We start from the raw sequence: 13,066 nt of genomic DNA, 5'->3' as shown, positions 1-13,066 counted from the left end.
TGGTGTCAGTAAGTGAGTGAAGGTACTGCAAGTCCCATCATCCATTGTCAAATTCTTCCAAACCGCACCAGGATGTAGAGTGGGTCATGCTGGGTCTCTGTGTAAATTGTGGTCCTGATCCAGCATTGTTGTCAGTTGTAATGGTCTTAGGAAGGGAGTGCAGGTATTGCAAGTCCCATCGTCCATGGTGCACCCTCCTTCAAACTGCACCTGGATGTAGAGTGCGTCATGGAGACTCAGTGTGCCAAGTTTGGTCTTTATCGGTAATTGGATGAGCGTTGCAGTGGTCTCAGGAATTGCGCAAAAGTACTGCAAGTCTCATAATCCATGGTCTATCCCCAGCCAAACACACACCAGGAGGTAAAGTGGGTCATGAGAGGTCTATGTGGCAAGTTTGGTCCTGATCAGACATTGGATGAGGTTAACAGCGGTCTCAGAATGTGAGTGATGGTACTGTAAGTCCCATCATCCAAAGTCGATCCTCCTTCAAACTGCAGCAGGATGCAGAGTGGGTCATGGGGGCTCTGTGTGCCAAGTTTGATCTTGATCAGACATTAGATGAGGGTTGCAGCTGTCTTGGGAAGGGAGTGGTGGTACTTCAAGTCCCATCATCCATGGTCTGTCCTCCTCAAAAGTGCACCAGGATGTAGAGTGGGTCATGGGGACTCTGTGTGCCAAGTTTGGTCTTGATCAGTCATTGGCAAGGATCTCAGTGGTCTCAGGAAGTGAGTGAAGTGACTGCAAGTCCCATTATCCATTTTCAAATTCTTCCAAACCGCACCAGGATGTAGAGTGGGTCATGCTGGGTGTCTGTGTAAATTGTGGTCCTGATCCATCATTGTTGGCAGTTGTAGTGGTCTTAGGAAGGGAGTGCAGGTATTGCAAGTCCCATCGTCCATGGTGCATCCTCCTTCAAACTGCACCAGGATGTAGAGTGCGTCATGGAGACTCAGTGTAGGAAGTTTGGTCTTTAGTGGTAATTGGATGAGGGTTGCAGTGGTCTGAAGAATTGAGCAATGGTACTGCAAGTCCCATAATCCATGGTCCATCCCCGGCCAAACCACACCAGGACGTAAAGGGGGTCATGAGAGGTCTCTGTGCGAAGTTTGGTCCTGATCAGTCATTGGATAAGGTTAACAGCGGTCTCAGAATGTGAGTGGTGGTACTGCAAGTCCCATCATCCATGGCTCATCCTCCTCCAAACTGCAGTAGGATGTCGTGTGGGTGATGGGGGCTCTGTGTGCCTATTTCGGTCTTTATTGGGAGTGTTCTGACCCAGCCCCCGGCCTTTCCTTTCCTCTCTTTTTCATCTCGGAATGTTGGATTTGAGGCTGGCCAATCAGAGACCATATGCAAATTTCCTTCTGTCATGCACCGTTTCTGCCATGAACCCTCTTCTCCACCAGGGGCTCCTATTGAAGCTGCCCAATCAGAGACCATATGCAAATAGCACCACAGCGGCAGCCAATCAGAACGCTGGCACATACACCGCCCTCCACAATTCCTCTGTCCTATACAAACAAACACTCTTCTTTATTATATATATAGATTTTATATTCCGCCCTTCTCACCCCACAGGGGTGAGAAGGGCGGATTACAGTGTACACATATATGGCAAACATTCAATGCCAATTTTTGACATACAAACATATACAGACATACACAGAGGCTATTTAACTTTTTCTGGCCGCCAGGGGAGCTGTCGCTTTCATCGTCCATCTGCGACTCTGATCAAGCACTTCTGCATTCCTCGCATGTTTCCCCGCTGGAATGCTTTGCTGGAGTCTTCTTTATGGCCTCATAAATCAGTTAATTTAGCCTCCCCACACTTTAAGGTGGTACCTTATTTTCCTACTTGACAGATGCAACTATCTTTCGGGTTGCAAAGGTCGACAACAGGCTACACACAATTGGTTGGAAACCCACTCCAACCCGGGCTGGCTTCGAACTCATGACCTTTTGGTCAGAGTGATCTTAATGCAGCTGACACTCAGCCAGCTGCGCCACAATCCCGGTGCTTGGTTGGACCACACCTGGAATGTTGTTGTTCATTCGTCCAGTTGTTTCCCACTCTTTGTGACTCCATGGACCAGTCCACACCAGAGCTCCCTGTCGGCCATCACCACCCCCAGCTCCTTCAAGGTCAATCCAGTCACTTCAAGGATGCCATCCATCCATCTTGCTCTTGGTCGGCCTCTCTTCCTTTTTCCTTCCATTTTCCCCAGCATCATTGTCTTCTCTAAACTTTCCTTTCTTCTCATGATGTGGCCAAAGTACTTCATCTTGGCCTCTACTATCCTTCCCTCCAATGAGTAGTCGGGCTTTATTTCTTGAAGTATGGACTGGTTGGATCTTCTCGTTGTCCAAGGCACTCTTAGAACTTTCCTCCAACACCACAGTTCAAAAGCATCTCTCTTCCTTCGCTCATTCTTCCTTATGATGCAGCTCTCACATCTGTAGGTGTCTACGGGGAATGCCATTGCTTTAACTATGTGGATCTTGGTTGCCAGTGTGATGTCTCCACTCTCCACTATTTTATCAAGCTTAGTCATTGCTCTCCTCCCAAGAAGTAAGCATCTCCTGGAATATTGTGTCCAATTTTGAGCACTACAATTGAAGAGAGATATTGACAAGCTGGAGGGTGACTAAAATGATCAAGGGTCTGGAGAATAGGCCCTATGAGGAGTGGCTTAAAGAGCTGGCCATGGTTAGACTGAAGAAGAAAAGGCTGAGAGGAGACATGATGAAGGCCATGTATAAATATGTGAGGAGGGAGCAAGCTTGTTTTCTGCTGCCCTGGAGAGTAGGACACGGAGCAACGGCTTCAAACTATAAGAAAGGAGATTCCATCTGAACATTAGGAAGAACTTTCTAACTGTGAGAGCCATTCAGCTGTGGAACTCTCTGCCCCAGAGTGTGGTGGAGGCTCCTTCTTTGGAAGCCTTTAAACATATGCTGGATGGCCATCTGTTGGGGGTGCTTTGAATGCAATTTTTCTGTTTCTTGGCAGGGGGTTGGACTGGAAGGCCCATAAGGTCTCTTCCAACTCTAGGATTCTATAAGATTCACGTGTGAGCAGCAACTCCAAAGGCATTTGGAAGACAACCTGGCAAGTATTGGTCCATTGGGCAATACATGTCCATGTCATTCGAAGTGCAAATGCCCAAGTTCTGAAGTAGTGAACACCCCCATATACACTCCCCACACACATACACTTGGACTCAAGGTTCTGGGTTTCACCTGCTCAATCGCTCATACCTGAGAAAGCCACTCTTCATCTTCCTGCCCACTGTGGTCAGAGGCCAAGCTGTCATAGGATTCGTGACGGGTTATGGGTCCTGGACTTCCAAGTGGAACCACTGAGCAAAAATAAAAAAGGAGAGGAGAGGAGAAAACACAACAGATGTGATTAATGAGTTGTGAGGTCTCATATGTTCAAAGTACAACAGTCTCAATTTAGTCATCTTTACACTTATCTAGTTCGTCACAGCTTCCCTTCCGAGGCCTAGTCTCCTTCCAACTTGTTGACTACGGCTTCTATTTTAATTAGTGACCGAGCCAAGATATGGAAAATCTTGAACTCTTTCAATGGGTTGCTGTGAGTTTTCCGGGCTGTATGGCTATGTTCCAGAAGTTTCTCCTGCATCCGTGGCAAGCATCCTCAGAAGTTTGTTGGAAATGGGGCAAGTGGAGTGTGTGTGTGTGTTGGGGGAAACCCTTTACCTTTACTCTCTCTATATATACACACACACACTCCACTTGCCCCATTTCCAACAAACTTCTGAAGATGCTTGCCACGGATGCAGGTGAAACGTCAGCTTAGAAATGGAGATGAGCACCAACCCCCAGAGTCAGACACGATTGGACTTAATGTCGGGGAAAACCTTTACCTTTACTCTCTCTCTATATATATGACACCACTTGCCTCGTTTCCAGCAAACCTTTGAGGATGTTTGCCACAGATGCAGGCAGAACATCAGGAGAGAATGCTTCTGGAACATGGCCATACAGCCTGAAAAACTTACTATGATTCTGGCCATGAAAGCCTTTGACAATATAATAAAAAAGAGTCAACATCTGTATTTTGCAAATGCATCCATGGTTTTCCAAAACATGCCCCAAGCCTTCCCGAGTGTGGCAACTCCTAGGGCAAGCGGCATTTTGTCTCAACATGTGCCCCAAGAGGTGATGTGAAACACATACTTCTGTCAAAAATCTTGAACCCAGTGAAATGGTTTCAGCAGAACGGATGTGTGATGTGGACGCCACACTGAACCCAAGGAGCTCTTGGCACCTTCCAGCTGGCAGCATGACAGGGAAGGGAAAAATCCCAGCTCCGAGTCAAGCTGACAACTCCCGGGGCATCTCACCCCTTCGACAAGCGCCGCTGTCAACGATCTAGCTCCTCGCTTCAAAGTTTTCAAGAAACTGTCCACTGTAGGAGACGCGGGAGTGGAGCTAAGCCACAGTGACAAAACCTCTCCTCGGGCAGCAGCGCTGGGCAGAAAACAGAGTCGCCCTTCAACACACAGCAGGCCTTGCTTGGCCTGAGGAACCGCAACCATCAAGCCGCCGTGACACTAATGCAACTTATCTGAAGCTGCCTCAACAATTAAGTTGGCTGAGATCTTTCTGGCAGGTGGGAGCAGATGATTTACATCTCGGCAGCAGCTGTTTTACCGAACAGCCACACTTTATCACTGTGAAGTGGCATCCGTAAGGGGGGAAAACACAATGGCACCGAATTCACATACACACAGGACACTTTGGGGACATGGGGATTTGTCTGCAGTTGGGGGACCTCTCGAAAGCGTAAGTACCAAATGTGGGTGGGAAATCCTGGGGCCGACACAGAGAGCTGCCAGAAGGAGGAAAGCCTGGGATTAGGGAATGAAGGGCTTGTGGAAAAAGAAGCAAGTTTTCAAGTTGGCTCCCAGCCTCTTTTCCCTGAGTCGTAAAAATTAGTGTCAAAGAAACTTATGCTAGGGCCAGCGCCAGGGAAAAAAACCCAAGGCCTAATAATTTGATTTTCTAGGGGAAACAGGCCTCAAAGCATGAGTCGCTTTTGCAACGGATGTGGATCTCAAAAGATTTTTGCAAGGACAGCGGCTCAGTGTTAACAATGCGTAGGATGAAGGCAGAAGTTCCCAAACAGATGTTGACTCTTTTTTAATGTATTGTCAAAGGCTTTGATGGCCAGAATCATTGTAAGTTTTTCAGGCTGTATGGCTATGTTCCAGAAGCATTCTCTCCTGATGTTCCGCCTGCATCTGTGGAAACATCCTCAGAAGTTTGTTGGAAATGAGGCAAGTGGTGTGTGTGTAATTGTATAAAGAGAGAGAGAGTAAAGATAAAGGTTTTCCCCGACATTAAGTCCAGTCGTGTCCGACTCTGGGGGTTGGTGCTCATCTCCATTTCTAAGCTGACGTTTCACCTGCATCCGTGGCAAGCATCCTCAGAAGTTTGTTGGAAATGGAGCAAGTGGAGTGTGTGTGTATATATAGAGTAAAGGTAAAGGTTTTCCCCGACATTAAATCCAGTCATGTCCCCCAGCCTCTGGGGGTTGGTGCTCATCTCCATTTCAAAGCCGAAGAGCCAGCGTTGTCCGTAGACACCTCCAAGGTCATGTGGCATGATGTCCTGAGTTGCTCTTCAAAAACAGCCTTAATACAATGTTGAAAGTAAAAGAAAAATGCTTTACTTTAGCAAACACAAAGGATAAGCAAATTGAAAACTACAAAAGAAAGCAAGGAAGCCTTAATGCGGAGGTGCTAGGGTGTCTCCCAATTAGCTCAGCATTTCTAGCAGCTATTCTAACTGACCACCGCCTGTGCTCTGTCTCCTTTAGTCTCTCACTTGCAAACCCTCATCGTCTGATTCTTCTTCTCCCTCCAGTTCCTGAGCACTTCCCTGCTCCTCTTCTTCCAAAGATGAGGAATCCCTAACACATGACTGTATGGAGCACAGTTACCTTCCCGCCGGAGTGGTACCTATTGATCTAGTCACATTTGCATGTTTTCGAACTGCTAGGTTGACAGAAGCTGGGGCTAACAGCGGGACCTCACACTGCTCCCCGGATTCGAACCTGCAACCTTCCAGTCAACAAGTTCAGCAGCTCAGTGCTTTAACACACTGCGCCACCAGGAGCTTAAAACTATACACACACACACGGTGTTCCCTCACTTATCGCAGATGCTACGTTCCAGGACCACCCATGAAAAGTAAAAATCCACAAAGTAGGGACGCTATATATGTATATTGAGTTCTGAGGGTCAGGCAGAAGCGAGGAGAGATTTAAGGGCACCACACTTTTTTTTGTTTGCTAGCTATCTCTGCTTTTTTTGTTGAAGGCTTTAATGGCTGGAATAACTGGGTTGTTGTAGGTTTTTTCAGGCTATATGGCCATGTTCTAGAGGCATTCTCTCCTGATGTTTCGCCTGCATCTATGGCAAACATCCTCAGAGGTTGTAAGGTTGCCTGCCACATATGCTGGCGAAATCTCAGGAGAGAATACCTCGAGAACATGGCCATATAGCTCGAAAAAGTACAACAACCCAGTATCTCTGCTTTGCTTTGCAGTATCTTGTTTGGCTTCCACACTCCATCGTTGCCAGGAGGTGGGATTAGAATGCTGCTCTGGGCAACGACAACCATTAATAAACTGGGAGGCAAAAACCCGCAAAACAGCAAGTCCGTGAAAAGCAAACCGCAAAGTAGTGAAGGAACACTATGTGTGTGTGTGTGTGTATGCAAAACTTATAAATGAACCAGAGAAAAGTTCCCAGCATGTTAACTTGGAAAGTTTTGTCCACTTTACATTTTAATAATAATGCTGCAAACTGGTTAATACAAGTGAAAACACATTTATTGGTCCATAAACCAGTGTTGGCACCTCTATAATGTAAACAAACAGCCTTTGAAAGATATAAATCCCAATGTTATTTAAAATGGCGGTGTGTGTAGTTGTTTTAGTGGCTGGCAAAACTTACTATAACCAATACTGGCTCTCTATGGTCCCTTCATCAAATGACATCCACTGGGATGGATGTGTGTAAGTTTGTGTGCATGTATGTCTTGGTATTGATCATAGTTTTGGGTAGATAGAACTCCTTTTTAAAAATGTAATGGGATGGGGAGATGCTGAAAAAGAAAGACCCCCCCCCCCAAACTTCTCAAACCAGCCATTTCTGCTCGTGTTATCTGTCCGTGCTCCTCCTTGCCCTCCGACGCAAGGGTACAATAGACGTTCAATTATTAATCTTTTCAGGTTTTCTATCAGCAGCTCAATGCGGGGATCTGGTTTCCTTTTCCTCTCATTACATTCCTCCCGAGAGAACAGTCACAGACAGAGTATAATTATGAAACAGACATCTCTGTGTGCTGCAAAGAGATCTTTGACATGGTGGCTTCTCAACAACCACAGGTGCCTGGCTTCCTCCCCCGCCTCCACACAAACACACACACCAAAGCCAATCTTGGCTGATAGACTCACACCTTCACTTCTTTTGCAAGCTGGCAAACCAGTGAGGATGTGAGTTGTAGACCTCTGGGACCCGGGATGCATGCACGAACCTATTCAACACACTAAGAACAGCAGTTCTACAAATCTGGGTGGGAAAATGGGGAAATAAAGTCAATTATTTTGGCATATTAAAGCACTAAAGGCGTTTAATTTTCATTCCATAAAGAGCAAGGGCCATGCCCTGAATCTGGAAAGGTGGACCTGTACATGTTCAAGGGCTGGGCTTTAGCACAGCAGGTTAACCACCAGCTGCAGTCATCTTGCCAACAGAAGAGATTGACAGTTCAAAGCCTAGGTCAGGGTGAGCTCCTGGCTTCTATCTATCTATCTATCTATCTATCTATCTATCTATCTATCTATCTATCTATCTATCTATCTATTTAAAACATGTATATTCCGCCCTTCTCACCCTCCATAGCCAGGGGGCTATCACTGAGAAGGCCTCTCTCTTGTCCCCACCAATCGCACCTATGACAATGGCGGGACGGAGAGCAGGACCTCCCCGGAGGATCTTAATCTGCACGATGGTTCATAGGGGGAGATGTGTTCGGACAGGTAAATTGGGCCAGGGCCGTTTAGGGCTTTACAGGCCAAAGCCAGCACTTTGAATTGTGTCCGGTAGCAAACTGGCAGCCAGTGGAGCTGGCGTAACATGGGAGTTGTATGCTCCCTGTACGCCACCCTAGTTATTAACCTGGCTGCCTCTCTTTGTATTTGAAGCTTCCGAGCAGTCTTCAAAGGCAAACCCACATAGAGTGCATTGCAGTAGTCTATCTTGGATGTAACGAGAGCTTCTGCCTACCTAGCAGTTTCAAAAACAGCAACGTGAGTCTATTTACCTTATTTATTTACCTTATTTATATCCTGCCTTTCTCTACCCCGAGGGGGACTCAAGGGGAGGTACCACTTAAGTGGGGAGGTATTGAAGACACCTATAAGGAAATGCCAGAAAAGCATTTCCTTAGGGGTGCCTTCAACAAAGCTCTTCGGCAGAGAAAAAGTGGAGCAACAGCACCCCCTGTGGCCAGAATTGAACACAGCCTCCAAGTTACCGAAGACGGGAAAGCCTACCTCTGAGGATGCTCGCAATAGATGCAGGCAAAATGTCAGAAGAGAATGCCTCTAGAACATGGCCATATAGCCCGAAAAAACCTACAACAATCCAAGAAAACGGAATGTTGGAAGACAGGAAAAAAGATTGAAAGATGGGCTCAAAGTCAACCTTAAAAACTCTGGCATAGACACTGAGAACTGGGAAGCCCTGGGCCTTGAGTGCTCCAGCTGGAAGTCAGCTGTGACCAGCTGTAAATTTGAAGAGGCACAAATGGAGGGCGAACGAGAGAAATGTGCCAAGAGGAAGGTGCGTCAAGCCAACCCCAAATGGGACCAAGAATAGGGCTCCACAGATCAAGAATAGGGCTCCACAGTCACCTACGGGCCCACCACCGTTGCAGGGCCATCATCCTCGGACTACAAGGGATCACTTAAGTAAGTATTGCCAAGATAATGCTTCTTCTATGATTCCACGCTCAGAATGTGACTGTACTTCCATCTGAGTCTTATTTCAGCACTCGTGATGGGACACTTTTCTCTACAATGTCATTTCAATGAGGTTAATAACTCAGGGCCCTAAAAAAGTGGTAGGCAAACTATCCAATTGCTGCCCTCACCTCATTCTGCCCAATCTGCCTCATTCTTCCCAATAGCCCTGCATAGAAAATGGTCCAGTAATAGCTTGTCCCATTGGAACAAATGTCCCCAGTTCGAACCACGATTGTTCTCGAGAACTTTGCTCAGGGCTTCCTACACAGAAATGGGGAGAGAAGGAAACAGCCCCAGTTCACACAGGCGTGCATGTCCCTCGGTCTGTGGCTCACTATTTGATCAAGGCAACACCGGATGGCTCCCAGCCAAAGGTATGAGCTGCCTTTCCCGTTGAAATGCTTTGGCACCGAGTGGACGGGGAGGTGATGATGCAAAGGGTTCTGTCTGCAGTGCTTGAATTTTGAAGAGCTCACTCAAACATGTGTCACTTAATATTGCAGCCAGAAAATGACAATCGAGCCGGACCTGTTAGCAGTAGCACATAAACAGAGTCTGAAAAGCTTGGCTGGATCTTGCATAGTCAGACCTAAGTGGGATAATGGAGACCTGGCGTTGCAGTTAGAGCTGAAGATGTCATCCCTCGCCCCACAAAAAATCTTTTCAGCCTGGCAGTGCCCCAACCAACTAGAGTTGGGCCTGAATCAGTGTTCATGAAAAGGTTTGTCGTTTTCAGAGGGCCATTTTGGTGTAATTTCCAAAAACCGAAAGGAGAAGAGAGAGACAAAAAGACCAGTGAAACAAATGCAGAGAGACAATATTTTTGGAAAGAGTTAAGTCCATAAAATACTTGAGGCAGGGGGATCTGTGGCATCCTTTTTTCTCCCCAGCAAAAGAAGACTCCTCCATTTTTTTTCTTGGAAAATTATCTCCTCTTCCAGAGAGAGCCTTAGAACTCGCTTTCCCATAGAATCATAGAATCATAGTGTTGGAAGAGACCTCATGGGCCATCCAGTCCAACCCCCTGCCAAGAAGCAGGAATATTGCATTCAAATCACCCCTGACAGAAGGCCATCCAGCCTCTATTTAAAAGATTCCAAAGAAGGAGCCTCCACCACACTCCGGGGCAGAGAGTTCCACTGCTGAACGGCTCTCACAGTCAGGAAGTTCTTCCTCATGTTCAGATGGAATCTCCTTTCTTGTAGTTTGAAGCCATTGTTCCGCGTCCTAGTCTCCAGGGAAGCAGAAAACAAGCTTGCTCCCTTCTCCTCCCTGTGGCTTCCTCACACATATTTATACATGACTATCATATCTCCTCTCAGCCTTCTCTTCTGCAGGCTAAACATGCCCAGCTCCTTAAGCCGCTCCTCATAGGGCTTGTTCTCCAGACCCTTGATCATTTTAGTCACCCTCCTCAGTGGCACTAGCATAGGGTGCCCATTGAAAGTTCCTCTCAGAGCATGATAGGAGTTGAAGTTTTTCTCTCTGTGTGTCTCTCAGCCAATAAAAAGCCTGTTGATGTCGATGTTCTGATTTGTTGAGAATGGACACAACCATCGACTACAATTTCCAGGATCCCCTCTTGCGGTCTGTCTTATTTTTTAAAAAATGTTATGTTTAAAACTTAAAATAATTCTAAAAAATCAGTAGATTGGTGAGTTGCTTTGAAATTTGGCAGGCCTGTGGTTGAAATGGAGGTCTACAACTGAACTAGGTTTAATTCAGATAGGCCTTAAAATGGCTGAGGGTTGAGCCTTTAAAGCAGTGGTTCTCCACCTGTGGGTCCCCAGATGTTTTGGCCTTCAACTCCCAGGATCATAGAATCCTAGAGTTGGAACAGACCTCATGGGCCATCCAGTCCAACCCCCTGCCAAGAAGCAGGAAATTCGCATTCAAAGCACCCCCGACAGATGGCCATCCAGCCTTCAAAGAAGAAACCTCCACCACACTCCGGGGCAGAGAGTTCCATTGCTGATAAGCTCTCACAGTCAGGAAGTTCAGAAATCCTAACCGCTGGCAAACTGGCTGGAATTTCTGGGAACTGTAAGCCAAAACACCCACAGGTTGAGAACCACTGCTTTCAAGTTTCCCATTGAAGCCAATGGGCTGAATCTCTGCTGAACGAAATGGAAAACACCCCTTCCCTTTCAGGTAACTTTCTGCTAAACAAAATGAGGGGTCAGACAAAAACAGACCCAAAAACAATATGCCTTTTGGCCCGAATGCACATGACTACTGAGAACTCAAGTGGGCTTTCCAGCTGCCTGTTGAGGCACCTCACGACCAGGAGAACACTGTAGATGTCCTTTCTGGGCACCCTGATCTGCACTGCCTCCGTAAACTTTTAGATTGGATGCCACTAGGCTAAAAAAGCTAAGTTTTAGATATTACAATCAGTCGTTAGCAATAAATATATGGACCTCTAGCAAGTAATGAGATTGTAAGTCCATGTTGTAAAGGCTACATGCTTGGCTAAATGTTACAAGCTATTTTTAACAGCATTTGAGAGGAGAGCAGAAACAAACGTAACACAGAAAGGGCATAGACAGCTTCTGTCAAAAGCTCAGCCCAGTTAGGCTGACAGCACTGCCATGCCTGGGCAGTAGAGACGTCAAATCTTGCGGCCAATTTATGCCCTGTTTGGCATAGGTCTGCCCATGCAAAGCAGGTGAACATAGCATTGAATGAAACATGCAGAATAATCACAGGATGTCTTAAACCTACACCTGTTGATAAACTCTACAAGCGAGCTGGCATTACCACCCTGATGCGCGAGAGGAAGTTGCTGCTAAATGTGAGAGAAATAAGGTTGGACACTGTGAAAGCCACCCACTGCATGGCTACCAGCCTCCTCCCAGTAGACTAAAATCAAGGGAAAGCTTTATGAGAACTACCACTCTTTTTGGCATCCCCCCAGCAACAGCAAGGGTATCCCTCTGGGTAGCTCAACCAGGAAACCCCAACGAGATGCCCCCCCCCCCACAAGAGAGGGTCTTCCTCCCGGGGCAAACCAAGAATGGGCAACTTGGAAGTCCCTGAATAGACTCAGAAGTGGATTGGGCAGATCAAAAGACAACCTGGCAAAATGGCACGACCTAAAAGAATCCCCTCCAGCAAAGGATCACCGCCTTGTCGGGGCGCTGGAGCTTGAGCACCTCAATGATGTCATGAGCGAAACCGTGAAGGGCCACCCAAGACGGGACGGTTGTGGCAGAGAGGTCAGACCAAGCGTGATCCCTGGGAAAGGCAATGGCAAACCACTCCAGTATCCTTGCCAAGAAAACTAAATGGACCAGTACAACCAGAGATATGTCGGTATGCCATTGGAAGATGGGACTCCCAGGTCGGAAGATGGCCAAAATGCTACTGGGGAGGAGCAGAGGATAAGTTCAACTAGCCCCAGATGTGATGACGCAGCTAGCTCAAAGCCGAAAGGAAGGCTAGCGGCCGACGGTACTGGAGGTGAACGACGAATCCGATGCTCTAAAGATCAACACACCATAGGAACCTGGAATGTAAGATCTATGAGCCAGGGCAAATTGGATGTTGTTATTGGTGAGATGTCAAGACTAAAGATAGACATTCTGGGGGTCAGCGAACTGAAATGGACTGGAATGGGCCACTTCACATCAGATGACCACCAGATCTACTACTGCGGACAAGAGGAACATCGAAGAAATGGAGTAGCCTTCATAATTAATAAGAAATTCGCTAAAGCGGTGCTTGGATACAACCCAAAAAATGACAGAATGATCTCAATTCGAGTGCAAGGAAAGCCTTTCAACATTACAGTGATCCAAATATATGCCCCAACCACAGCTGCTGAAGAAGCAGAAGTAGATCAGTTCTATGAGGATCTGCAGGACCTACTGGATAATACACCAAAAAGAGACATTATTTTCATTACAGGAGACTGGAATGCCAAGGTGGGAAGTCAAATGACAACTGGGATCACAGGCAAGCATGGTCTGGGAGAACAAAATGAAGCGGGACGCAGGCTGA

The 13,066-nt window shown here is 46.8% G+C and overlaps 1 protein-coding gene across 3 annotated transcripts in view; it reads right to left on the bottom strand.

The window, feature by feature from the left end:
- The window catches only part of BCAS3 (BCAS3 microtubule associated cell migration factor), a 549,518-nt gene that overhangs the window by 248,532 nt on the left and 287,920 nt on the right, over positions 1–13,066 (bottom strand). For all 3 annotated transcript variants that reach the window (XM_060756800.2, XM_060756801.2, XM_060756803.2), the window contains one exon: positions 3,259–3,359. In XM_060756800.2, the coding sequence (XP_060612783.1) occupies positions 3,259–3,359 (101 nt within the window). The remainder of the gene's footprint in view (positions 1–3,258; positions 3,360–13,066) is intronic.

This window comes from Anolis sagrei, chromosome 11, assembly GCF_037176765.1.
Source record: "Anolis sagrei isolate rAnoSag1 chromosome 11, rAnoSag1.mat, whole genome shotgun sequence".
Taxonomy (NCBI): Eukaryota; Metazoa; Chordata; class Lepidosauria; order Squamata; family Dactyloidae; genus Anolis; species Anolis sagrei.
The sequence above is the reverse complement of the archived record's forward strand: the minus strand, read 5'-3'. Positions and strand labels throughout refer to the sequence as shown.